Below are 25,867 nucleotides of genomic sequence, written 5' to 3'. Positions count from 1 at the left end.
AAAATAAATAAATAACAAAAAAGAAATAAAAGTGAGGAATTGTGTACAATAAATCTAAAATTTATGAAAATACAATACAACTCCTTTAACCTTTTTACTCTTTGGTAAAGAGATTGTAAATATTTTTTTGTAAATATTTTTTTTAGTTCGGTTAAGTTTATGAAAATTAACACCATATTAAAATATGTTTTAATTTCATCGATTTGTGTTAAGTTTTTGGTTAGAGAGCCCTTCTTTCGTTAAGTACCTGAGAACGGGTACCATGTAAAAGAAAAACCAAATCTTGAAATACTCGACTTTCAAAATTGTGCGTCGCCTCGTCGCGGAAGAGATAAACCTCAATCGGATATGGTCATTCGTTGAGAACCAAATCCGCCGGAAACGACTTTCAGCAACGCTAAGAAGATAGTCAGAAATAACCCTCTGCTCCCCGGAGAAAACGAAGATGGCGGCTAGAATAAACACCTCCATACAAACTTCCCTTTCGCTCTTAAACCCCTTTCACAATTCTCTCAATCTCAAACCCACCCATTTCAGAACCCGCCTCCATTTCTATCAAAATCTTTTGTCCTTCGCTTCTTATTCTTCGTCAAAACGAGCCATATTCTGTACCACTACGAGCAATTTCAATTCCCATGATACCGGAGCTGCAACAGACCCGTTTGTCATCACTACTCCACTTTATTATGTTAATGCTGCTCCTCATATGGGGAGTGCTTATACTACCATTGCTGCTGATGCCATTGCCCGGTTTCAGGTACCCCTTTTCCCTTAATTTGGGATCTTCGTTCCTGTTGTTCTTGTTGATTTTTTTAGTACTTTCATAACTCTTCTGTAGTGGGGGCTTTTGTTTATCACTTTCCATGAATTAGTTATTCCTGTTCTTCTCAATTATTGGCTATTGGGTATCTTTTTATCGAAAATTGGTAGTTCAGAGTGAAGATTTTGGGATCATAACTGACTTCTTTTATCTATTTCAATGTTATAGAGAAAGAATGTTGAGGGATTCAATTCAATTTATCCACCCTCTCTTTCTGATATTTCCTGTTTTTAATATTTCAAGTTTTGGATACAGTTTACCATTAATAACTTGTAATTGAACTTAAAATTCTCAATGCTTACCTTCCTGTAGGAGAGTCTGCACCAAAATCTTTTCTGGCATGTTTCGGACTGAGTCTAAAGAAGTTAGTATCATTTTCATCACTCGAAAAATATTTTTATTCATTCAAAATCAAATTTAATGGTATAAAAATGTGTTTGAAATTGTAAAATTAAACATTGAATTGAGTGTGAGGGATTAAGAGTGATTTTAAAATGATATTAGTGATTCTAACCATTTACAAATTACTCCCAAACATGAACTTAATTATTTATGATTGGTGCACTATGATTGATTTACTTAGGTTTTGCTGGATAGTATAATTGTTTTGAGTTTTCTGTTTGTAAGAATAAACTTGTTTGCTTACCACTTACTTATCGTTTATACAATCATAGACACATTTTAGAACTATAAGAAGCAGTTTTCAGAAAAAGAGCATAAAACTTAATTAATATCAAATGGGCCTTTTTCCTATATATATATATATATATATATATATATATATATATATATATATATATTAAAAAGTCTGTTTTGTTTTAAAATGAAAAGTATGTTTTGTTTCAAAAAACTAAACTCTAGGTGACCAAACTAAACGAATCCACCATTCATGCAAATCAAAGTCAACACTCTGCAGTCACTTTTGCAGTTTTTCTTGAAGGGTTATTATAAATGGCAATGAGTTTTGGTATGCCCTTTACATGGTTAATTTGTCGTATAAGCACTAATGGGCATATGCTCCATGCTTGAAGCAGTTTGCTAATGATATTAAGTTATACTTTGGCTAACCTGTTGTTTAAAATACAATGACAGAGGCTGCTGGGAAAGAAAGTTATATTAATTACTGGCACAGATGAACATGGGGAGAAGATTGCCACAGCTGCTGCTACTCAAGGTTCTACCCCAAGTGAGCACTGTGATATAATCTCAGAGGCATACAAGACACTTTGGAAAGATGTAGTCCAAACACATCCCAGGATTTTCTTGTCAGTTTGCTGCATTTAATTTACTGTTAATAGTTATTCAATATATCTTATTATTACTTTCTATGTGTTTTTCCCCTTTGCAGCTAGATGTAGCTTACGATAAGTTCATTCGGACAACTGATCCTAAACATGAGGCTATTGTAAAGGAATTTTATTCAAAGGTTCTTGCCAACGGAGATATTTATAGAGCTGATTATGAGGGACTCTATTGTGTCAATTGTGAAGAATACAAGGTATCGTTTTAAAACTGTATTTAAATACTTGTCTTCCTCCCTTGCACATTAGAACATTTTGTTTCTTGGTTCATATGATATTCACAAAAGAGTTTCATGATTAACACTTCTCTAGTAGATATTATTCCTTGAGGTATGGATGGATTCGATAGTAGTCATTTCTTCACTCCTTTAAGGTGTAGCCTGTTTCAAATTTAGTTCTCTTGAATTTTGTAAGAGCGTCCGTTTATAAACCTGCAGGATGAGAAGGAACTTCTTGCTGACAATTGTTGTCCTATACATCTAAAACCCTGTGCTTCAAGGAAAGAAGACAATTACTTTTTTGCATTATCGAAATATCAAAGATTGCTTGAAGAAACTTTAACACAGAATCCAGGTTTTGTACAACCTGCCTTCCGTCTGAATGAGGTGACTATAGGGTTTTTCTACTACTTGTCCATATGTTCGTGTGTTGCATTTATTTCTTCTCTTATGATAATTGATAAATACAACATTTCATACTTTTCTTTAAAATTTTCTGCGTCATATATAGTTTGCATCCCATATAGAAACCTGTAGATTGGAGCGTATGAGAAGGCATCCAAATCAGCTGAAATTTAAAACAACGAGAAGTTACAAAAAAAAATAAAAGCTATCAGTAGATGCCCAAAGAGGTATGATAGGCCCCCTATTACATAGGTGTATACTCAATAGAGATGAAGAGGGGGCTAGGGAGTGAAACGGGTTGTGGGTCCTCTGTGGGCCCAAATTGAGCTTGTTGATTGTATATAGTCAAGACTCGAAGAGAGCAATGTTATCTTTTTGGTTAGTTGGTTGGTAAGCTAGAGAGGTTGGAAGCTCTCAAGTTCCCCCTTGGCTCTAGTAAACTCTCTTTGATTATTAATAAGAGAAAAGGTTTCTATCAAGATACATGAAAAGGAACGTGATTCCAAGCTTTAAATGTGGTAATTTTTTTACGGTGCCAATAAACAGCTAACAAGAATGGCACCAGCTAACAAGAATGTAAGTCTTGTTATAACTATTCGCTTGATCTTGTTTTGTTAGACCGAAGGCCATCTTGTTGGGTTGCCTCCCTTTGGTCAGCTTTCTCTTTTTGTATGGCCTAATTCTTTCGTTTTTTTTCTTAGTGAAAGCTCGGTTTTTCATCTAAAAAATAAACAAGAATGCCACTTACCTATTTAATGATTTGCTATTGTTGTAGAGTGACTTCTAAGAGCATCTATACAAAAATCTACGTATATATTTATAATAAAATAAAATAATATTATTTTAGGTTGTTAATCAACTACGACACAAACTAAACACGTCTTTTTCTTTCTTTTGAAAAAAAGATATGCAAGTTTTTGTAAATGCTCACCGTTTCGATCTAATTTGATATTATATTTATATAGCCAGTTTTTAATAATGGAATGCGCTACAATCTTTTCCACTTTGCCAATCTTGAATTATCTTTTGATTAATTCAGCATCATATCTTCCAAGGTGCAAAGCTGGATTCGAAGTGGCCTAAAAGACTTCTCTATCTCCAGGGCATCGGTAGAATGGGGCATTCCAGTTCCCAACGATAAAAAACAAACAATTTATGTTTGGTTTGATGCATTATTAGGGTAATCCCTTTCTTATGTTCTTCTAATAATTTTTGTATTGTGACTTTTTGAACCTTCAGGATTATGTCAGAGGATTTTTATTAAAAAGATTATTTCTTTAATTATTCATCACTCCAAACTTACTGTTTTGCTTCAATTTGCAACAACTTTTGTCCATTTTGTTAGGAAGTTGAAATGGAAATTATAGTCAGTGCCTTCAATCTTACTCATATGAGAATTCCGTAATGTAGTTATATATCAGCACTTTCAGAAAATGGTGAGCAACCAAATTTACATAAAGTTGTTGCTTCTGGGTGGCCTGCCTCTTTACACTTGATTGGGAAGGTAAGAGATACATTTTTGTTCTTTGATGATATTTTAGTGCATTTTCCTGATTGTACGTAGTTTTATCTTGATGTTTTCTATTGGTGTAAATACAAGCACCTTTTAACAATTATAGTTCATCCTCTTTGATTTCTAATAAGAGAACTTAATGTGTATCCGCCTTTAGGTTCTTTAGGATTTTCTCCCTTATTTTATTCATCAACAAAGTTTTTTCTATTCTTGACAAAAATGTACGTAGCCTTATCTTGCCCTTAGTGAAAAGATCTTTTGTTTCCTCCCTTGGCCCATTTTTCAGATTTGTATTTACTATTTTCTTCTGGAATATAGCAAAAATGGAAGCTGTTATTGAGCTCTGATTTCTGTGTTGTTATTGTATCCTCGAAGTTCTGTGTTGTTATTGTATCCTCGAGCTAAAATTTCTTTGCTACTATACATTCCCTTTCATCTTTTTTTACTGATTGCACTCATTCCGTTAGATGCAAATCTAATGTTTTTGTTATTCTTGTAGGATATTTTACGTTTTCACGCAGTTTATTGGCCTGCTATGCTAATGTCTGCTGGACTAAAACTTCCAAAGATGGTTTTTGGTCATGGGTTCTTGACAAAGGTATGTTTTGCTTTCTAAGTTGCTACAGACAAAGGAACTGTTGGCCACGGTAATGGTCTTACTGTAATGATGCAGGGGAGATTTAATATTCCACAAAGGCTATAAAGATGAGACTTGTCGCTATGATTTTATATATAGCGTTAATGTTGTTTCATCTTGTGAATTGTATAGGTTCTTGGTTGTCTTGTAAATCTTACTGAATCTCTTGGAGTTGGTGAACATTTGTTCTCTCCTAACCAAAAACTTCCAACAATTTGGTTGTCTAAATTCATGAATTTTTTACTTTTAGCTTCAATTTCATAAAGAAGCTTGAACCAGAAAATCTTTGCATAGGAACCCATACTTCTTTCTTATCTTCGTTCTGGTGAACGAAAACATAAACTATCACTTTATGTTTCTTATTTGTTCCTTTGAAAAATTTTCTGGTGCAAGATTCTTTATGAATATACATCTTGGTTCCTAAAAATGTCCCGATTTATGGAAACATAATGTTTAATGCTAGAATTTTAAGCCCTGTTCTTTTGTCTGTTCCAAAAATTGTTGCCAAGCTGCAAAATCTTTTGTTGCTGATTTTTTTAATTGAGCCACCATTTTTGTTTTGACTTTATAGGATGGCATGAAGATGGGCAAGTCATTAGGCAATACTCTCGAACCAAATGAACTGGTTGAGAAGTTTGGCTCTGATGCCGTTAGATATTTCTTTCTTCGAGAGGTGGAATTTGGTAGCGATGGGGACTATGCCGAGGATCGCTTCATCAATATCGTAAACGCTCATCTTGCAAATACAATAGGTAGTATGAACTGTAGTTTCTTTTTGAACGAAAAGTTTTTTACAGCTCTATTGCTGGAGTCTTCTGTTTGACTCACTCACCATAATTCTTGATGTTTCTCTTGCAGGAAATCTGCTAAACCGAACTCTTGGACTCCTTAAAAAGAACTGTCAATCAACTTTGTTGGTTGATTCCACTGCTGCGGCTGACGGAAATGCTTTCAAGGACAAAGTTGAAGAGCTGGTAAGTTCTACTTGGAATTTACATTGGTATTCTGTAAGGATTCTCCCTAGCCAACACGAGAGATTAAATATTGACATTCCCATGCTGCATCTACAACCCGCGACCAGTACCATAACCACCTAGCCCTGTCTGTCTGAGGTGTATTTCCCTTTTTACCCCTTCTCTTATACACCTTGATTGGAGGCCTAGCATATTTATCATCTGAGATGGCATTGAGTTAGTGAAATAATTCTGCTAATTTGTAAACCGTGAAAGTCTGTAGGATCAATTCTGAAAATGGCTTCTTACCCATTGAATCCTCTGTGGTGAGGATGTTGTCTGTTGTATGTCCTCCGTCTATGACTTTTGTGACCAACATGTTTACAAGTTGTGTCATTTTCTTTGGGCTTGTAGGTTGTGAAAGCTCGGAATCATTACGAAGAACTCGCCCTTTCATCAGCTTGTGAGGCTGTGTTAGAGATTGGAAATGCTGGAAATTCCTACATGGATGAGCGAGCACCATGGTCTCTGTTCAAACAAGGTGGTGCCTCATCAAATGCTGCTGCAAAGGTTATTCAGTTAAAAAAATTCATTTCAGATGCGAATTTTCAATCAACTTTGCCTCCCAACATTCAATAACTATTCTCTGAATATCTGACTTGGTTTCTTGACAGGACCTTGTTCTTATACTCGAAGCTATGCGAATTATAGCCATTGCGCTATCCCCTGTGACACCACGCTTAAGCTGGAGAATATATGCGCAACTCGGCTACTCAAAGGACCAGTTTGATGCTGCAACATGGGTCTCTTTCTCTTTTTACACTTGTCTTGTATTCAATCTCCTTTTGTATGTTTAATTTCAGCTATTGACTGAAAATTTGGCTTTTTGGATGTAGAATGAAACAAAGTGGGGAGGATTGAAGGCTGGTCAGGTCATGGCACCTCCAAATCCAGTCTTTGCCAGGATTGAACAAGCAATTGTTAATGGTGAAGAAGAAGTTCCTAAGAAACCAGTCAAAAGTAAGAAGAAAATAGCACAAGGGGTGGCAGAAGCCTAAAACCATGCATGCTCTCAAATTTCAAGTGCTCCCTCTCTTCTCTTTGGTTTTCCTCGATACCATTTTTTTTCTTCATAAATGAGATTTTCTTAATCATTATAATATTTATCAGATACAATTCTTCATTCAATTAAAATGAAGGTAACTATTGTTGAACGCTGAGCCATGTTTTGCCCTTTTATAGCAGTGTTGTACCTTTTTATCTATTTTTTGTTTGTTAAGCCGATCAATTTAGTTCCTTAAATTGGAATTTATTCCAAAAACTTTTATTGATCCTCATAAAAGATTAAAAAAATGTCATCAATAGGAATATAGGAATGAGAATACCAATAACAATGGCTATAACCTTTATTTACGAATCAGCTTGTCAGAAATTTGAAGATCAAAGGAAGAAATGTGAGACTAAGAAATAAGACTAAAATTGATTATACGAAAACCGATACCAATGGTACAAAAATTTTATATTCCAGTTCTAGCTAAAAGAAATTGAAACTTAGCTGAAAAAGAGAAGAGGAAGATGAAATAAATAAGAAAATGAGAGGTTTAATTTTAGAGAAATTGTCAAAAATAGGAAAATTCACAATATTTATCTTTTGTAAAAGAAAAATCATTAAATTAGCTATTTATAAGAGAAGTATAGATATCATATAGATTCTTTTTTAAAATTTTTTATAAACCACGTTATATTTACATTTGACTATTTTATTATTTTTTCATAGCTCCTTTCAAATTTTAGGTTTTAGATATAGTTTAGATGTAGAGTGTATAGTTTATTTTGTTATTTTGTTTTTTCTTTTATTAAAGATTGTGATTAATTTAAGTTTTTTTTTTTTTTTTTTGTTTTTTTTTTCACATCCACGTACATACTTTTGTTGGGTAGATTTTCCTTTTTAGGTGTTATTTAAACCAAAATCTCCACGTTCAGTTCTTTTAGATAAATTTTCATTGTTTATGTGTTCAACTTTTTTTAGATAGATTTTCTTGTTTACGTGTAATTTACACAACAGTAGCAAAATCTTCTAAAAAAAGAAAAAAATTTCTCACTATACCCTTTTAGATAGTTCGAAATTAATTAATAATTACTAAAATTAAATGATTTATATACCAATTATTAAACTTTGGTTTGATTTTACCAATTATTTGATTCAGTTTAAAATCTCTCATTAAATAAAGAATTATAAATATCCGTAAAAAGAAAACATGGTTAAGTTTGGTTCAAATCTTTACTTTGTTTATACTTTTACATGAAAGAAAAAACACTGATTAATTTAAAATCAACTTATCTTTCTAATAAAGATTTGCCTTCAAACGATTCAATCTTTATTATTATTATTTTTTGGTAAATCATTTCTGTTCCATTTGGACAATAATTTTGACCATCATATTCTTAAAAAACTATAATTTGGAAGCTTCTTTATAATTGTGTATATATATAAATGTGTGTGAGCTTGTGTACTGAATACAACCCAAAATTCAAAATGGAGATTGTGTGTGTGTTTTTTTTTTCTTTTTTACTATTTTCTTCATAAGAATAAACATCATATAGTGAAACAAAAATTCTGACTGCCACTTATTCTAAATAAAGACAACTGAGATAATGAAAAGAACACAACACATCTAACCATCACCTAAACCAACAATCTCCTCTCAAACTTCCTCCATTCATTTGCAGCTCCATTTTCGCCATGATTATACCAAGGATGACAAGCTTAGTTTTTCCTCGGGACTTCGAGTCTGGTTCGGAAATCATCCTCCATGAGAGGAAGTCCATCCCTCAACTTGATCTTCGGCTCCCATTGGAGCAACTCCTTTGCTTTTGTGATGTCGGGCTTCCTTTGGCGAGGATCGTCGGGTGTGTTCTCCACCATCACGATCTCCACAGCAGGATTGATGAGCTGCATAGTTTGACATTCACAATCAGTCTTTTGTCATTAGGAAACAATTGTAATTGAAAATTGAAAAACCAAAACTTCCGTGTTGCTAAACTTACCTCTTTTACAGTCTCGGCCAGTTCGAGCATTGTAAATTCACCTGCAACATAGAAAAAAAAGCTTTAGGGTAGGTCAATATGGAAATGCTTCAAGCAGAAAAGCGAATGAGGACCTGGGTTTCCAATGTTGATCGGTCCAGTGTTATCACCCTCCATTAGTCGAATGAGGCCGTCAACCTTGATTCATAAAATAAAAACCAGGCAATGAATCAGGACATAAAAGGCTGAGGATTGGTATCGTTGTACGAACTATACACAAACGATTTCAAACAAAGATTCCCTTACCATGTCAGAGACATAACAGAAACTTCTAGTCTGTGTTCCGGGTGCTTGAACTGTCAAAGGCTCGCTACTGCACAATATTACGGTAAATGGTAGCTTCTAGTTTAGTGTGGAGTGGGAAAATCAGACAAGTATTTAAGATGAACAATGACACTACTCGGGCGAAATGATTATGTGGGGATTAGACTTACCGGATTGCTTGAGCAATGAAGTTGCTGACGACACGGCCGTCATCTATATTCATTCGGGGTCCATAGGTGTTAAAAATCCTTGCAATCCTTATCTCTGCAATGGTAAAAACTCACCATAGAAATAAGCAAATGCACGGAAAATGGAGTCCTTATATGTGCGATCCAATAAACTCACCGATCCCATGTTGCCTGTGGTAGTCAAACATCAGAGTTTCGGCCACTCGCTTGCCCTCATCATAGCAACTTCTCACACCTGAAAAAAGTTCAACGAACACAATATTCAACAAAGTGGAGCTAACTGAGCCACGAACTGTTGGATATTCTTCCTTCATTGCATTACAAAATCATGAATCAGATTGTTACACATGAAACTACTACTTAAATTCACGTCAGTTAATTTACTGTTGTTTTGGAACAAACAAAAGAAGATATATTAGTTGCATTTTTTAGTTAAATTACCAATAGGGTTGACATTTCCCCAGTAGCTTTCGTCTTGAGGGTGAATGAGAGGATCTCCGTATACCTCGGATGTGGAGGTAAGCAAAATCCTATTGAACAAGTTCAATAAATAACAGAACAGAAAAATGTAAATGAACTTAGAGGTAGAGTGGATGTAGCAAAAACCTTGCTCCAACCCGCTTGGCAAGTCCCAGCATGTTCAGTGTGCCGATTACATTCGTCTTAATAGTCTGTCAAAATACCACTCAGAAGGTCAGATCACCAAAAATTTGCAACATGAGCTACGCTCCATTCATTAGACTCTTAACAATAGATATCTTCAAATATGATGATTGTATTATCTTTGACTGAAAACATATGGAATTTGGAAACAGACCTTGACAGGGTTGTACTTGTAGAAAATTGGAGATGCCGGGCAAGCAAGATGGTATATTTGGTCAACTTCAATCAACAACGGCTCAGTGACATCTGTGGGTTAGACAAATTGAGAAATGGTGTAAATCAGGGAAACAAAAAGAGATTCCACATGCCCTTCAAGTAACATTCAACGAAAAACCAGAAAAAAAACAAAGGAATACCATGTCGAATAAGCTCAAATCTCGGGTGGCCAATCCACTTTTTCAAGTTATCCTTCGATCCGGTGAAGTAGTTATCAGCAACAATAACCTAAAAAGCCAAGAAACAGAATGTCATGTCATAGCAACCAACATCATCAAGAACAGGCCAATTCACTACTAGGAATATAAACAATGGTTCGAGAAGTACAGAAACAGCAGCTAAAGTACTGAAGAAGGTACCTCATTCTTCTCATTTTCCATCAATTTGTCGACCAGGTGTGAGCCAATGAACCCAGCTCCTCCAGTCACCAAAATTCTCATATTTGCCTGCCATATAGCAAGATCACAATATGGTTAAGGAAATTAACCATGCTGAACAAGAGATCAAGGAATAGAAAATTCCAATGAAAGCCTTCCAATAAGATTCAAATTTAGTTTGATGCAAAATCTTCAATTTGGATTTATACATTGTTCACATTTCTCCCCCGCACCACTTTAATAAACATCTCTCTTTGTTTCAATAAAAGATATCCCAAAACCCATCCTGCTCATAAACATCTTAGATCCCCAATTTTCATAAGAATAATCTTTGACTTCACAATTACGGAACATAAACAGGCTCTTCCCATTGTTGTTTTCTCAGATTTGAACCCGATCACAAGTCGGTTCAAAAATATACAAAACCATTGTACATTACAACAGAAATATGCCAAATTTCGACACAGAAAAAGTAAAAACATAACGTCAAACAAAAATCATACAGCAAAAAGAAACAGAGCAAAAACGAAAACATTAAAAAGGGAAAAGAAAAATACAAAACAATGATACCTGAAAAAATTTGGCACTTCTCAAAGGAGATGGAGTCGGTGGTGGCTTTGAGGAAATATGAGAATTTCCATTGGAACCCTCTTTAGCCATTACCTCAGATCTTCACTTCAAACACTGGATCATCAAGATCATCAAACATCACAATTGAATTCCAAAAAAAAAAAAAAAAAAAAAAAAAACAAAACCAACCAAAATGGTTCAAATTTTTCATTATAAAAACCAAAAACTAAAACAGATAAGAGACTAGGATTTGATGCAAAATAAAGAATGTATCACATTAGAAATGTGATGCAATAAAGTCAAACCAAAAACAACCAGAAAAAAAAAATCCAACCCTTCAAATCAAATTCCCCAAATTCTAAGCTTCAATCCAGCTGCTTGGAAAATCTAAGTTGCTACCAATGCCTTTTATATAGGAATTTATAAGATGGGTATTAAAAAAATGAACAAAATAATTGAATATAAGAATGAATAGACCAAATTACAACGACTTGAAGAGAAAGAGAATGAAGAAAAAACTTCAAAAACACGAAAAGTAGAAAGCTTTTGAGCAAAGAAAGTGAGGACTAACCCACCAAACAATTCCAGATCTAAATCTAACAGAACCAAAACGGTTCTTATAAAAAAAATCGAAAATTGATGAATGATATACGCAATCAAGTAAAAGAAGGTGGAAAATGAGGAGATTTACACCTTAGGTTAGGAAAATCAAAATCTGGAGTGGGTTTAAATTTGTTAGGATTGGATTGAAAATTAAGGTTTTTTAGTAGAAATTTATATAGAAATTGAAGGGATGAGTGATATTTTTGGGGAGAGGAGAGAAAATCGCGGGTCCCAAAAACGGGAAATTGAGAAGTGAGAGCTGAAATTGAAGAGAGTTACGTTTCGCAGAGATTAGCTGTCAATTTTTTTGGATTAATTAATTAATTAATTAACAATTAATGGGTTACCGTAGATTACACCTCATATTGTTTATCCATCTTAATCACCATTTTTCTTTACGTGAACTATTTTTTTTAATTCTTTTCTCCGTTTCTTTCAAAAATAGTTCTATAGAATAAGTTGTGCATTGGGAGTAGAGGGCTGTTCGCTGTTCATAGTTCGGATTCAGTCTAACAAATTTTATGGTTCAGTTTATAATATACGCAAAATAATGACAGCAATAATAATAAACCATTAAAGTTATGGTAAATTACATACAAGATTTTATGAATATTTTGAAAATGCCCTCTCAAATGTAATCTTTCATCCCCATTCAATGAAATTTGATAAATATAAATGTTGTCTCGTTGTGAGAGTTCTTTAACTTTGTTTGATTCATAATTGTCATGTAACAATCATTGGCGTGGTTTGCATCTAAACAATGTGGATGATAATTGTTATTTAAGGTCTAGACAATTGACAATTTTCTCTCTGAAATTCAAACGAGAAGTAATTCCACCCTATTTTTTTTCAATGTCAGTGTTGATTGTGATTAGGGGTGGAGTTAGTTGCAAATGGAGTACCTTAAAAATTAGAAAATTATGTACCAATCCAAAGTATACAAGTTGGAAAAAAAAAAAAAGAATGCTCAACCCAAAAAATTCGGATTGAATTGGTAGATTGATTTTCTTTAAATTTTCCTTTTTAAAAAGTTGATAAAGATTTCAAAGTTCAAATTCATCCTATTAAAGGAATAAATGAACACATATTAAGGGCCATCTGGTTTGTGGGTAAAAGAGACAACTTTCTACATTTGAGAATTAATGAAATATTAGATATAAGGATAAATATTTAGCAAATTTGCCCCTAGTTTCAAATTTCGGGTGATCTCGAGACAAATTTGACCTGAATTTCAAAACTTTTTCCCTTCTATTTTTAGATTATATATATATATATATATATAATCGGGTCTGGTTGGGTCAACCCAAACTGTAAGAATTGGATTGGATAATCTATATTGGTCAGGTTATCGATTGTAACGATATATTGTATTTGCGTAGCACAAATATTTACATTTTATCGTAAAGAAGACCAATAGTTATTTATGGAATACAATTCGTATGTGTTTTGGTTTATCCTATATCGAAATTAGTTAGTTTCAGATTTATTTCTTTAATATAATGTTGGCTATGATTTATTTTTTATTTCAATTTTTTAAAAATAAACACATTATAATAATGCACATATTCAAAAAAATTATAATCTTTTAAATATATATATATATTTTTTATGTTAACAACCGAAAACATGGTAATTTTCACATATTTTCATCAAATACTTTTAAAATTTATATTTGAATTCGCATGCTTTTATTAAAATTTACTGTTTTTTTAATACCCCTATTAAGGTGTTTTATTGCCATGAAAATATAGTTTAAGTTGATATATTTTTTAGATTTTCTACGAAGTCTTTTAGAAAATATAACAAAGTGATAAAATATTTATACTCTATAAAACAATTTCGAAAACGAAAAAAGTTCACAGACCCCGTGAAAAATACCAAAAATGCTCCGTCAACGCCATGCCGTCAACAACGCGCGTATAATATATTTGGTACACGATCGTTTAGATTTGGCTACATCTTATTTTTTCAATTCTATTGTTTAATTTTGATTTGGTCGTTTAGATTTGGCTACAATTTATTTTTTCAATTCTATAATTTAATTTGGTTACATGATCGTTTAGATTTGACTAAACGATTTTTTATAATTATTTTGGTGATTGTTTTTTTACACTATCGTTTATTTTTTTAATATTCTTTAGTACACGATCGTTTAGATTTGGCTAAATGATTTTTTTTAATTCTTTTAGTATACGATCATTTAGATTTGTCTACACGATGATTTCCTTTTTTTACACAATCGTTTACATTTGGCTACCCCAATCTAAATGATTTTTTTCAAGATTCTTTATACACAATCTTTTAGATTTTGCTATTTTTTGTACACGGTCGATTAGATTTGGTTATCCAAATTTAAAAGACGTAAAAAAAGAAGAGGAAAAGAAGAAAGACGATGGAAAAAAATTACAGCAGAAAAAAAAGAGGAAAATAAGAAAGACGGTGGAAAGATTAAACTACGTAAAAAAAGAATAGAAAAAGAAGAAAATGATGGAAAGAAATTGCAACAGAAAAAAAGAAGAGGAAAAAAAAGAAGATGATGAAAGAAATCATAGCGAGTAGGAAGACGACGAAAGAAACGCAACGACGAGGAGGAAAAGAAAAACAGAAGGGCAAATCTAAATGAGTTTTTTTAACATTCTCTGTACACGATCATTTAATTTGGTTACACGATCGTTCAAATTTTGTACACGATCGTTTAGATTTGGGTAGTCAAATTTAGACAATTTTTTTAAAAAGATTTTTTTGCTACACGATGGTTTAGATTTGTCTAAACGATTGTTTTGGTATTCTTTGCTACATAATCATTTCAAAATCGTTTAGATTTGGCTAAACGATATTTTCAAGATTCTTTTGCTACAAGATCGTTTATCTTTTGTATACGATCGTTTAGATTTTATATTCTAAACGACATTTTTTAAGTGTTTTATATTTAAAAAATGGCTAACTTCGTGAACTTTGTTATCATGAGTTGTATATTTACTTATATTTATGAAAGCTTTCCAAAAATAAAATTGAATATTTGAAAAGTATAATAATTAAGATACGAAAATAGTATTTTAATATTTAAAATAGAATATCAGTGATTTATTTTTTTTTTGGGCTAAATTGCAATAATTATTCAAGAATTGGAAATCTATTAAAGTTTTGAACAAAAAAGTATGATTTAAAATAGAAAAAGATTATCTATTATTTACATGTTTTAGAAATAGTACGAAGTTTTAGGGGCTGTTTGGGGTTAGGGTTAACATTGTGGGCTTGGGTTAGCCCAACCTTAATCCTCGTTTGGCCCACGGTTTATGGAAACCCTAGTGTTAGGGTTTCCATAAACTGGTTTTAATTCTAATCTTTTCTTCTCAAACCCTTTTAGTCGAAATCTGTTTTCAATCCGTGTTCCGCCTCCCTTCAACCCGTGTTGCCACCTCCCTTCAACCTGTGTTTTCGCCTTCCTTCAACCGTGTTTACGGGTCCGTTCGTCAATCTTCTTCCTTCACTTCTGCCTCCCTTTCATTATTGCCTGTATTATGTTCGATTTAGGCCTCCGTGTTTACGCCTCCATCATTGCGCCTCTGTTCGTCAATCTTTTTTCTTCTTTTCGACTTCCGATTTCTTTCGTTTGTTCTTCTTCGAATTCACTTGTATGTTCGATTTTGGTCAACTCGTTGAAGGGTAGGTCGGCCGGTGGCAAAATTTTGTTCGAAAACTCGTTTATCCACGTTATTTTTGAAAAAGGGTTTCATACACGATTTGGATGCTGATCTTAATCTCTCTCATCCGTCTCTCTCACTTCAAAAAACGAAAGTTGGTTTGTTGAAGGCGGCCCTCCATCGACGTTGCCTTTAAACCGCTTTTTGTTTTCTCTTGTTTGCGTGTTCTGTGTGAACATGCATGTGCATGTTACCCTTGAAGCAAGCCTTCCTTGCCGCTCGGTGTTTAATTTGCCGTTTAACGTTGTCCTGGACTGATGTAGAATAGATTCGACGCTTTGTCTTCGCTGGCAATTGGTCTTACTTGAGCATGTTAGAGAGGTATACTTCTGTTTCATTACTCTTTTTTTTGAAACACAGTCGATGATGAGTACTAAATCCATGTTACAATTTTGATTTTTTTTTTTTTACTGATTTTGATTCATTGATTTGGTTTATATCAAATGTGCTTGATGATATATTTATTCATTTTTTACATATATCAATTGACTATATTTGTCTGAATTAATGGAAATCTTCTGCCTTCTGCATTGTGATGACTGTTTCTGCACTTGAATCTCTATTTTAGTCTTTTGGAAAATGTATTCATTTTTGCTCAATAATGTTTTGTCCCTTCAAGCAATTGTCTTATCTTTTCATGGTGTACTTGACTTCTCTAGCTTCTAATACCTACTTTTGACTATGGTTGGACTTATCTTTTAGGCTGATTTTGCAGAGATTCCCTCTGCCTTTTTTTGGTGTGGTCATTTATGTGCATATTTAGTCCCCATATCCTCTTATATAAACCTCATCTCCTCTTATTATTTACCACTTCCATTTGTCATTGCTTGCCTTGTTCCTTTGTTTTCCAAATTTATTTTTCGTAGGTAAATGCTTCTAAGCTTTTCATTCTTTTTTCTCATGATAGTTTTTGCCTTCTTCTCTCATAGTTTCTGCCCTACTTTCTCACCTATGTTTGTGGCCTCTTTTGTATGTTTGTGCACTATTTTATGACCTATGCTTATGACTTTTTTCTCCCATATGTTTATGCATTTTGTTTCTCACGGTTTCTGCCTTTCTTTCTTATTTTACTGCCCTCTTGTCCATGTTTGTGTCCTATTTTTTTAACCTATGATTCTGCATTTTTTCTCCCCATTTATATGCCTTCTGTTTCCTACGGTTTTTGCCCTTCTTTCTTCTTTTGCTGCCCTCTTGTCCATGTTTGTGTCCTATTTTTTAACCTATGATTCTGTCGTTTTTCTCCCCATTTATATGCCTTCTGTTTCCCACGGTTTCTGCCCTTGTTTGTCACCTATGTTTCCGCCCTCTTTTTTATGTTATGCCTTATTTTTTTGAACTATGTTTCTGGCTTGTTTATCACATATTTTTTTTCCTTTCTTCTTTTTTTTAATCCCCCTTAATTGACGTTTCTACAACTATGAAATCGGGTTCAAGTTATTGAACCGATTTGTAAACTCTGAGGCTACTTAACATTTGTTTTCAAAATTGATTTTTTGTTTTGGATGTTGTTTTCTTTACGTTTGAATGTCGGGTCAGGGCTTCTACGTACAAGGTATGCTATCCTTCCTTTTGTCATTTATTTTTCTTCAATTATGTTACATTAAAAGAACGTGTCATGTTTTCGGATTTACTTGTATGCTAACTTTTTATTTTTATTATTTCAGAACGTCTGCGGTCATCCAACCCTTATAAGAGGTATTATGGCTTAGCCATATGTACATGAAATTTTGATAATGTATTTTTTTATTTCATTACAATAGAAATTATGTAGTTAAGGCCTATTTATAGACTATACAATATTGGTTTGTAATAAATTCTTTTCATGGACAGTTCATGTATTTAATGAATTAATAGTATTTATCTTTCATTCTATGTTTTAAATTTGTGTTTATTTTTAACTTTCATGTGCAACACTATTTTTTGAAAAAATGACCATACCAATGTCTTCATTTTCATTACTATAACTATCCAATTAATTCATAACAATTCTCATTTAAAAAATATAAAAATTTTCCTACTACCATATCATAACAATAATAAGCTAAAATGAGATTTTCAACCATTGTATGTAATAGGGTTGATAACTTCACGAATTTTTTAAGTGGAAAAAGTTATATATTTTTTAACAATCATTCTAAGTAATACAAATAACTTTGTAACTTCACAATTAGTAGTGTTTTTTAAATATGATCATAAGTTTCAATAGTCATTAAATTAAGTAGATGTAAAAGGTAATTGAATACACATTTAATAACATGTAAAAATGTGTTTAACTAATTGAAATTTGTCCTTCACTTTGACACATACAATTGTCAAACATAGTATTTTTAAAATACTATTTTTACGAGTACGTACTTCTACCACATACTATTTCTATAATACCTATCACACATAGAATTGTACTTACAATTTCATAAAATTGTACCGCAACCCGTATTTTAAAATAATGTTATAAACAAGTTATTTGTTGTATGTTACACAAACTAAGTTTAGGGTTTTACTAAGTACATAATAAGCTTTCATTAGGGATTTAAATGTTCATTAGTGATGTTTTCACAATGTATATCGATATTGTACTAATTTACTTAGTACGTATGTTTTAAGAAACATTACATACTTTGTAATGGATCAACAAATCCTTCTTGGAGTCCTAATTGCGTTCACAATGACCCAATGTCAGATGCTCCTAATGTTGGAGGCACTAATGAACGACAATAAGCGTCTCCCACAGACACCCTACAATACAAGGCATAGAATTAGGCAGCTTGCGTACTTTCAGATGATACACAAGTCCCATCTTGTGTGTCGTGAAATCACCCGCATTGACAGGCGAACATTAATAATTCTATGCAATTTACTTAAGATTGTAGCTGGTCTTTCGTGGATAGAGATTGTCGATGTTGAGGAAATGGTTGCGATGTTCTTGTACGTCCTTGTGCATAACGTGAAGAACCGCATAATTCAACAGAAATTTGTACGATCTGGAGAGACAGACTCAGGACATTTTAACCTCGTCGTGTTTGCTGTGGTACGACTATACGACGAGATGATAAAGAAACCTGTCCTAGTAACAAACAACTGCACTGATCAACATTGGAAGTATTTTGAGGTGGGCGTAGTACATGTGGTAAGTTTGTCACATATCAATATGTCACATTAATGTAAGTCGCTTTGTCTAAACTGCAGAATTGCCTTGGGGCATTATTGGACGTGACGTACATAAAAGTGAACGTGCCAGCAACAGATCGCCCTACGTTTAGAACGCGGAAGGGAGAAATTGCAACTAATGTACTCGGCGTTTGCGACACCAAAGGGGACTTCGTATATGTCCTCGCCGGTTGAGAAGGATCCGAGCAGACTCATGAATTCTTTGGAATGCCCTTGCCCGAAAAAATGACTTTCAAGTGCCAAAGGGTATTTAGAATTATCATTTTCGTTGCCATTTTTGAAGTTACCTATGGAATGCCCATAGAGGATTGCTTTTTGGTATGGGATATTATTATCTATGCGATGTGGGTTATCCAAATGCTGAGGGATTTCTCGCCCCATATAGAGGCCAACGCTACCACTTGCAAGAGTGGCGTGGTGATGGAAATGCCTCAACGACTGCAAAGGAATACTTCAACATGAAGCACTCTTCGACAAGAAATGTGATTGAGCATGCTTTCGGTATTCTTAAGGGTTGTTGGGCAATACTTCGTGGGAAGTCATACTATCCCCTCCAAGTGCAATGTCGCACCATCCTTGCATGTTGCTTGCTACATAATTTGATAAATAAAGTAATGAAAAATTGTGACAACATTTACGAACTTGACGAGGCGGACTCTGCATACGCCACGACGACCGCTACAGAAGACATTCTGTTCATTGAGACAACAATTGAGTGGTCTAACTGGCGTGACGATTTAGCTGAAGCAATGTTCATAAAATGGCAGTTGCGTAATGCTTAACTAAATTGCATTTAAAATTAGAACCCATCGGTTGTTTTCTAATTTGCTGTTATTTTATATGTAATGTAAGTATGAATTGTTTACATATATTATATGTCATAGTATTGTTTCCTCTTCGTTTCTGTTTCATAAATGTCCAAATGTCAAATTACTAACGGGTTCCATGAATAGTTTATTGTCTGTCATTCTCAGTATGGCTACATCATCGTATGCGTCGAAGCATGTATGGAGGAAGGAGGAGGAGGGCACTCTTGAAGAGTGTTTAGTAGATTTGGTGTTCATGAAGGGGTGGAAATCGAACAACAGTTCATTCTGGCCGGGTTACCTTACACAATTGGTACGCATGATGGTCGAGAAATTACTAGGATGTTAGGTCCCTGCAACCACTGTAATCGACTGTCGAATAAAGACATTGAAGCGGACATTCCAGGCCATCGCAGAAATGCGGGGGACAACATGCAGTGGATTCGGTTGGAACGACGACACAAAATGCATAATTGTGGAGAAGGAAATCTTGGATAGCTGGGTTAGGGTAAGAAACATAAATTAAACGCATGCTACTTGCCCAATCTACATTTACTTCACAAATTTCGTATGAGTATTTTTAATTGGTCCTCTTTTTTATGCAGTCGCATCTGCAGCGAAGAGGCTCCTTAACAAACTGTTTCCCTATTACGACGAACTTGCATATATGTTCGGCTGCGATAGAGCGACGGGTCGCTTCGCTGAGACGTTCGCGAACGTGGGGTCTAACGAGCCTGCTGGGTATGAGGTGTTGACATTCCTGATGGAAACGAGAAGTTCCCATCAATGTATAGCCAAGGGATTGACATGTCCAGGAGGATGTACGCGCATCACGACCTTCTCGCGCGTCTGAGGGTAGGGTCGGATCGAGCGAATTGAAGAGGAAAAGGGGAAGCCAACGAGAGGCGGAGCTTGAAATCATACATATGGTACTGGAGTGTACGAACGACCAACTCAGGACGATTGTGGATTGGCTTGCATGCGCCCTTATTAATGACAACCATGTGCACCGGGAATTCTTTCGCATATTGCATGAGATGTCGGAACTAACGAGTTCGGATAGGGCGTTGTTGCAAAGGCACCTTTTGTCTCGTATGGACGACATGCAGGGTTTCGTACTGATGCCTGAGAATGAGAGGAAGGGCTTTTGTAGAGTCATCCTACGAGACATTTCCAAATAGTTTATGTTTCTACTTCGCTCTTGGTTTTTTTTCTTAACTTGACTTCCACTATGTTATTGACTGTTATTTTTTTTCCTATTGTACACAATTTTTTTTCCGTATGTACTTTACTGTTTATGCATATGTTATCTTTTTCTCCCTTCTATATCCCTTTAATTCTATTGAAAATGTTTTTTAAAATTAACGAAAATCGTAACAATTTGAGCAATATGGCGTTCAACTGCTACATAGTAACTGATTTAATGAATAATTATAAATATGAACCCATGCGTTAGACCACATAATTATATATGTTAAAACCAAAAGTACGCTACTATCGCTAATTACAAATAGGCAATAAATAATTTGTATTTCTAAAAAATGACTTAGAATAAAATTAGTACAATTTGTAAACAAATTGGACAACTGTCTTTACTAATTTAATAACATTACACATAGAAAAAATTATTTCCAATAATAGGGGTTCGATGATTTCGTAAAAAAATATGCAATAATAATTTCTTACTTATATGTAACGACCCAACTTTCCGGACTAAGCTGAGGTCACTACCAAATACCAAAACTCGACCATTCAACATAAAATTTAAAACGAACCAGTTACGATTCATTAAAAGCATTAGAAACATTACAAAAAGACAGTTTCGGACCCTATTTTAAATCAATCATAAAAGTCTCAAATAAAACTCAAGTTATCAGTTCAAAACCACAAGACAAATATTCTGACAAAATACATAGCGGAAGCGATAAGAAAACCAGACGCGTCCATATGGCCTTCACGCGTCCTTCCTGCCTCTCGTCGGTCTGCCCCTCGCTGTGCCCTTACCTGAAAAGTTAAGGAAGAGAAAAGGGTGAGTATAAACATACCCAGTAAGGGACCCACTACTGGGCTCGTTAGGGGACAACAGTTAACTTCCTATTCGGGGGTACCCTACATAACAGTCTAGTGGTTCCGTAGAACGCACATATCAGTCTAGTGCTCCCGAAGGATGCACGTATCAGTCTAGTGCTCCCGAAGGATGCACGTATCAGTCTAGTGCTCCCGAAGGATGCACACATCAGTCTAGTGCTCCCGAAGGATGCACACATCAGTCTAGTGCTCCCGAAGGATGCACATATCAGTCTAGTGCTCCCGAAGGATGCACATATCAGTCTAGTGCTCCAGAAAGATGCACACATCAGTCTAGTGCTCCCGAAGGATGCACATATCCGTAAGGCACACTACCCCATAGATGAAGCTAACCGTTACCCCTCAGTCCATACTAAACCGTCTACATCAGTCACACCCCAACGGCATTCATAATACAGTTCCGCCATAGGCTTTGTCAGTCAGATAGTATAGGTTTAAACAACTACGCCCTCAGTTGCTATACGCATCACCAATTCGCACACCATTAGGGAAAACCCTAGACCCAATCAACTAACCAACCAAAATCGGACTCACTGTCCTTCCCCGTCCAAACTCCATGATCAACATCCAGCCCAATAATTACTACATACTGAACCGTAACTTCAAGGTCCATCAACATAAAATCCCAATCTACAGATAGCAGTCACAGTACCTTTACACCAGACAAAATATAATAACAGTGCTTAACAGTCAACACACATACAGTTATTCAGTACAATCACTAACGTGTAATCCCCTGCGGATTACTACGTTTTCGGCCTCGATCCGAGGTCCAGTAGTAGGAAAACCCTTACCTGATACTCGGTTATGCCCCTCGATCGAATCCACGCTCAACGGATCAACCTAAACGAAAACACAAAGGTTTTAGTTGATGACTCTAGTAGAAGTCGTTTTAAAAGGTCCGAAACGACACCCGTTGACTTACCCAAGGAAAGGGAAGCTATCTCCAAACAAGCCTGCCGCGGGACCCGAGAACTTAAGCGTCAACTCCTTACTACCTTCAAGGGAGAAAAGTAGGGCCATATCTTATTCCAATATTCAAACTCGAATCGGATGTAGCAACATTAGGGAATTCATCGAAAACAATCCTTACCGAAGACTCACCGTGGCCCGGAGTGAAGGAAGGGAGGCTTAGGTGGCTCAGTGAAACAAGGAGCTCGGCTCGGCTTCGGCTCGGCTCGGCTCGGCTTCGACTCAACTCGGCTCGCGGCTCGGCTCACGGCTCGATCCTCGGCTCAGCTCGGCTCAGCTTCGACTCAACTCGGCTCGCGGCTCGGCTCGCGGCTCGATCCTCGGCTCGGCTCGCAGCTCGCGGCTCAGCTCGGATCGCTACTCGGCTCGGCTCGCGCCTCGCGGCTTGGCTCGGATCGCTACTCGGCTCGGCTTGCGGCTTACGGCTTGGGTTGGTTTGGTTTTCGGCTCGGGTAGCTCGCGGCTCGGCTCGATTTGTTTGTGGCTCGGGTCGGGTCAGCTTGGAACCGGGGCGACCACGAACATCGGCCTCCGGCGTCCGACGACGGAAAAGCTTCGCTTCAATGCGACGGAGAGCGACTGGGCGTCGGCGGAAGGTGGGGCGCAAGTCGGTGGCTGGCGTCGTGAGTCCGAGAGGAGATCCGAAATAGAGGGAGGCCGCGGCGGACAGCTTTGACGACGTGGAAGAGACGGAGACGTGCGCGACGGAAGGAAAAGGAGAGAACAACGGGCGGCGGCGTTGAACGGAGAGAAGATGGCGAACGGCGGCGCTGAACGGAAAGGAGAGAGAGGGAGAGAGTCGGCTGCGGCGCTGAGGAAGACGAAACGAAGAAGAAAAAAATTTGGATGGGGGGCTCGCGCGGGTTAGGGTTACTTTTAAAAAAAATTTTATTATTATATATATATATATATATATAACTTTTAATAATAATAATAAATAGGATATTATTATATATATATATATATATTAATTTTACTTATCATAATTAATAATAATAAAAATATATAAAGTATTATTATATACATATATATATTAACTTTTAAAAAAAATTAATTAATAATAATAATACTAATAATAATAATAATAATAGAAAATATTAATATTAAATTATATATAAGGATAATAATAAATACTAATAATAATAATAATATAATTACTATTATATTATTATTATATAATTTACAAATATAAATTCAAAATTTCAGAAATTAATTCAAAATTTAACATTCCCGAAAATTTATATAAAACGAAAAAAAAAATTTTACCTCGAAAGTTCGGGGCGTTACATTATATTTACAATGTCACTTAAAAAAAATTACTACATAAAAAAAAAATTCATAACCCAACCCACATAACACTTTCCCCAAATAAATTTTATCATAAATTCCACGTAAACCTACCCGCCTAATTCTTCCCCCAAATACATCTTATCATAAAATTCTCATAAAACTACCCACCTAACCCTTTCTCCAAATACATCTTATTCATAACACTATCATAACCCTCCCACATAACCCTTCCCCCAAACACCTCTTATCATAAAACTACATTTCTAAACCCTTTCCCCAAACAAGGGTTTACCTAGTTTTTATCATAACACTAACCCTTCCATTACTCAACCCTTCCCCCAAACGCACCCTTAAAGATTAAGAAAAATTATGATAAATTTCCATGTGAACAAACTCATTACTGTTTTAGAACCTTCTGCTTTTCGTTTCTAGTTTTGAAAGATTGTGGTAGAAAATAAAAATTAATATTATATTTAAGGGAAATTTTTATAAATATAACAAATTACTAAAATATTTATGGTCTGTATAGCCCATAAAATTAGTCATTTTTTTTTAAATATTTCAGGGTTGCCCTTTCGTTTTTCTTCTTCTCTTCTTTGCAACTTTTTTCTATCGTCGTTCTTTTTTCTTCTTTTTTTTTCGCTGCGATTTCTTTCCATTGTTTTTCTTCTTTTCCTCATCTTTTTTTACATCGTTTAGATTAGGGTAATCAAATCTAAAAGATCGTGTATAAAGAATCTTGTAAAAAAATCGTTTAGATTGAAGTAGCCAAATCTAAACGATCGTGTAAAAAAATGATCTTGTACCAAAAGAATTAAAAAAATCGTTTAGCCAAATCTAAACGATCGTGTATCAAAGAATCTTGAAAAAATAAAGGTTTGTGTAAATAATCATAAACGATCATGTAGCAAAAGAATCTTGAAAAAATCGTTTAGCCAAATCTAAACGATCGTGTACCAAATTTTGAAAAAAAAAAACGTTTAGATTTGGGGTAGCCAAATCTAAACGATCGTGTAACCAAATTAGACGATCATGTAACCAAATTAAATGATAGAATTGAAAAAATAAATCGTTTAGATTTGGCTATCCAAATCTAAATGACCAAATCTAAATGATTGTGTTCCAAACAATAGCCAAATCTAAACGATCGTGTACCAAATATATTACGTGCATTGTTGACGGCGTGGTTGACGGGACAATAATTGTATTTTCCATTGTGGGCCTATGGGTTTTTTCCATTTTTGGAATTTTTCTATACAGTATAAATATTTTGCCGCTTTGTTATATTTTCGAAAAGACCCCTATATTTAAATTAGTTTCTTTTTATTTTAAAAAAAAGATAAATGATCTTCTAGGCATTTAAAGAAAAGATAAAAGATATTCCTTGAATCTTTTTAGATCTTTTATCTTTTTAAATTAAATATCCTTTATCTTTAAAAGAAATGCCATACATGAATTGAAATGCCATACATGAATTTATTTAAAAGATCTACCGGTTTCAAGTTGCTTCTTGGCGCTATAAAAGAAGAAGATCCTTACCAATCAAGTTAGTTCTTTTCGCACTAGTTTCAGAAGATTTATTCATTGCGGAAAAAACCTGTACCAAGGTAATTCTTTACCTTCTTTAATATTTTATGAAGAGTACATGATATCTTCATTAGTGGTTCTGGTATATTATTTATAAGAGATAAAAATAAGATTAAATCAGTTGATTTCGGGTCATCTACTTCAAGGGAGTTTGATTTATTTTCATTAGATTCTTGTGTTTACTCATTTGAATCTTAACAATATCTACTAAAAGCTATCCAAACATAGGCGGGTTTTACCGAACTAGGTTAACAAAGCTTTTTGGGTTATTTGTTCTTACTGTTCTTCCAACTATTCTATAGTTGTTAACTAAATAACACCAAAGGTAATTTACAACTATTTCACTTTTTCATTGCTATTTTTAAAATAATGACTAATGTAAAAATAAATGACAAAGTTCATGAATTTTTTTTATATGAATCAAGTTTTTTATTATT

General features: G+C 34.6%; 3 protein-coding genes across 6 annotated transcripts; 2 read left to right on the top strand and 1 right to left on the bottom strand.

The window, feature by feature from the left end:
* The first annotated feature begins 240 nt into the window (after window positions 1–240).
* On the top strand, window positions 241–7,111 carry LOC103501636 (methionine--tRNA ligase, chloroplastic/mitochondrial). Its single transcript, XM_008465252.3, has 12 exons — window positions 241–757; window positions 1,913–2,056; window positions 2,169–2,318; window positions 2,559–2,726; window positions 3,800–3,924; window positions 4,155–4,248; window positions 4,757–4,855; window positions 5,466–5,646; window positions 5,753–5,868; window positions 6,262–6,417; window positions 6,522–6,650; window positions 6,744–7,111. Exons 1-12 carry the CDS (start codon window positions 446–448, stop codon window positions 6,903–6,905), a joined length of 1,836 nt encoding a protein of 611 aa, XP_008463474.2. The 5' UTR covers window positions 241–445; the 3' UTR covers window positions 6,906–7,111.
* Window positions 7,112–8,377: 1,266 nt separating this feature from the next.
* LOC103501635 (UDP-glucuronic acid decarboxylase 6) lies at window positions 8,378–12,128 on the bottom strand. Of its 4 annotated transcripts, none has more exons than XM_008465247.3 (13): window positions 11,906–12,128; window positions 11,213–11,326; window positions 10,625–10,711; window positions 10,406–10,493; window positions 10,204–10,295; window positions 9,993–10,057; window positions 9,828–9,916; window positions 9,544–9,621; window positions 9,369–9,462; window positions 9,181–9,247; window positions 9,009–9,072; window positions 8,896–8,936; window positions 8,378–8,800 (listed from the first exon to the last, which is right to left on the bottom strand). In XM_008465247.3, the coding sequence occupies exons 2-13, from the start codon at window positions 11,300–11,302 to the stop codon at window positions 8,615–8,617; spliced, it is 1,041 nt and encodes a 346-aa protein (XP_008463469.2). In that variant the 5' UTR covers window positions 11,303–11,326; window positions 11,906–12,128; the 3' UTR covers window positions 8,378–8,614. The 4 variants fall into 4 exon arrangements, with proteins under 4 accessions (XP_008463469.2, XP_050946329.1, XP_050946328.1 ...); XM_051090372.1 differs by having other exon boundaries at window positions 11,788–12,000; XM_051090371.1 differs by having other exon boundaries at window positions 11,784–11,955.
* A 6,056-nt stretch (window positions 12,129–18,184) lies between these two features.
* LOC103501690 (uncharacterized) lies at window positions 18,185–18,861 on the top strand. Its single transcript, XM_008465359.1, has 2 exons — window positions 18,185–18,646; window positions 18,706–18,861. Exons 1-2 carry the CDS (start codon window positions 18,185–18,187, stop codon window positions 18,859–18,861), a joined length of 618 nt encoding a protein of 205 aa, XP_008463581.1.
* Window positions 18,862–25,867: the final 7,006 nt, after the last annotated feature.

This window comes from Cucumis melo, chromosome 9 (assembly GCF_025177605.1).
Source record: "Cucumis melo cultivar AY chromosome 9, USDA_Cmelo_AY_1.0, whole genome shotgun sequence".
Taxonomy (NCBI): Eukaryota; Viridiplantae; Streptophyta; class Magnoliopsida; order Cucurbitales; family Cucurbitaceae; genus Cucumis; species Cucumis melo.
This window is presented reverse-complemented; position numbering and strand designations above follow the sequence as displayed.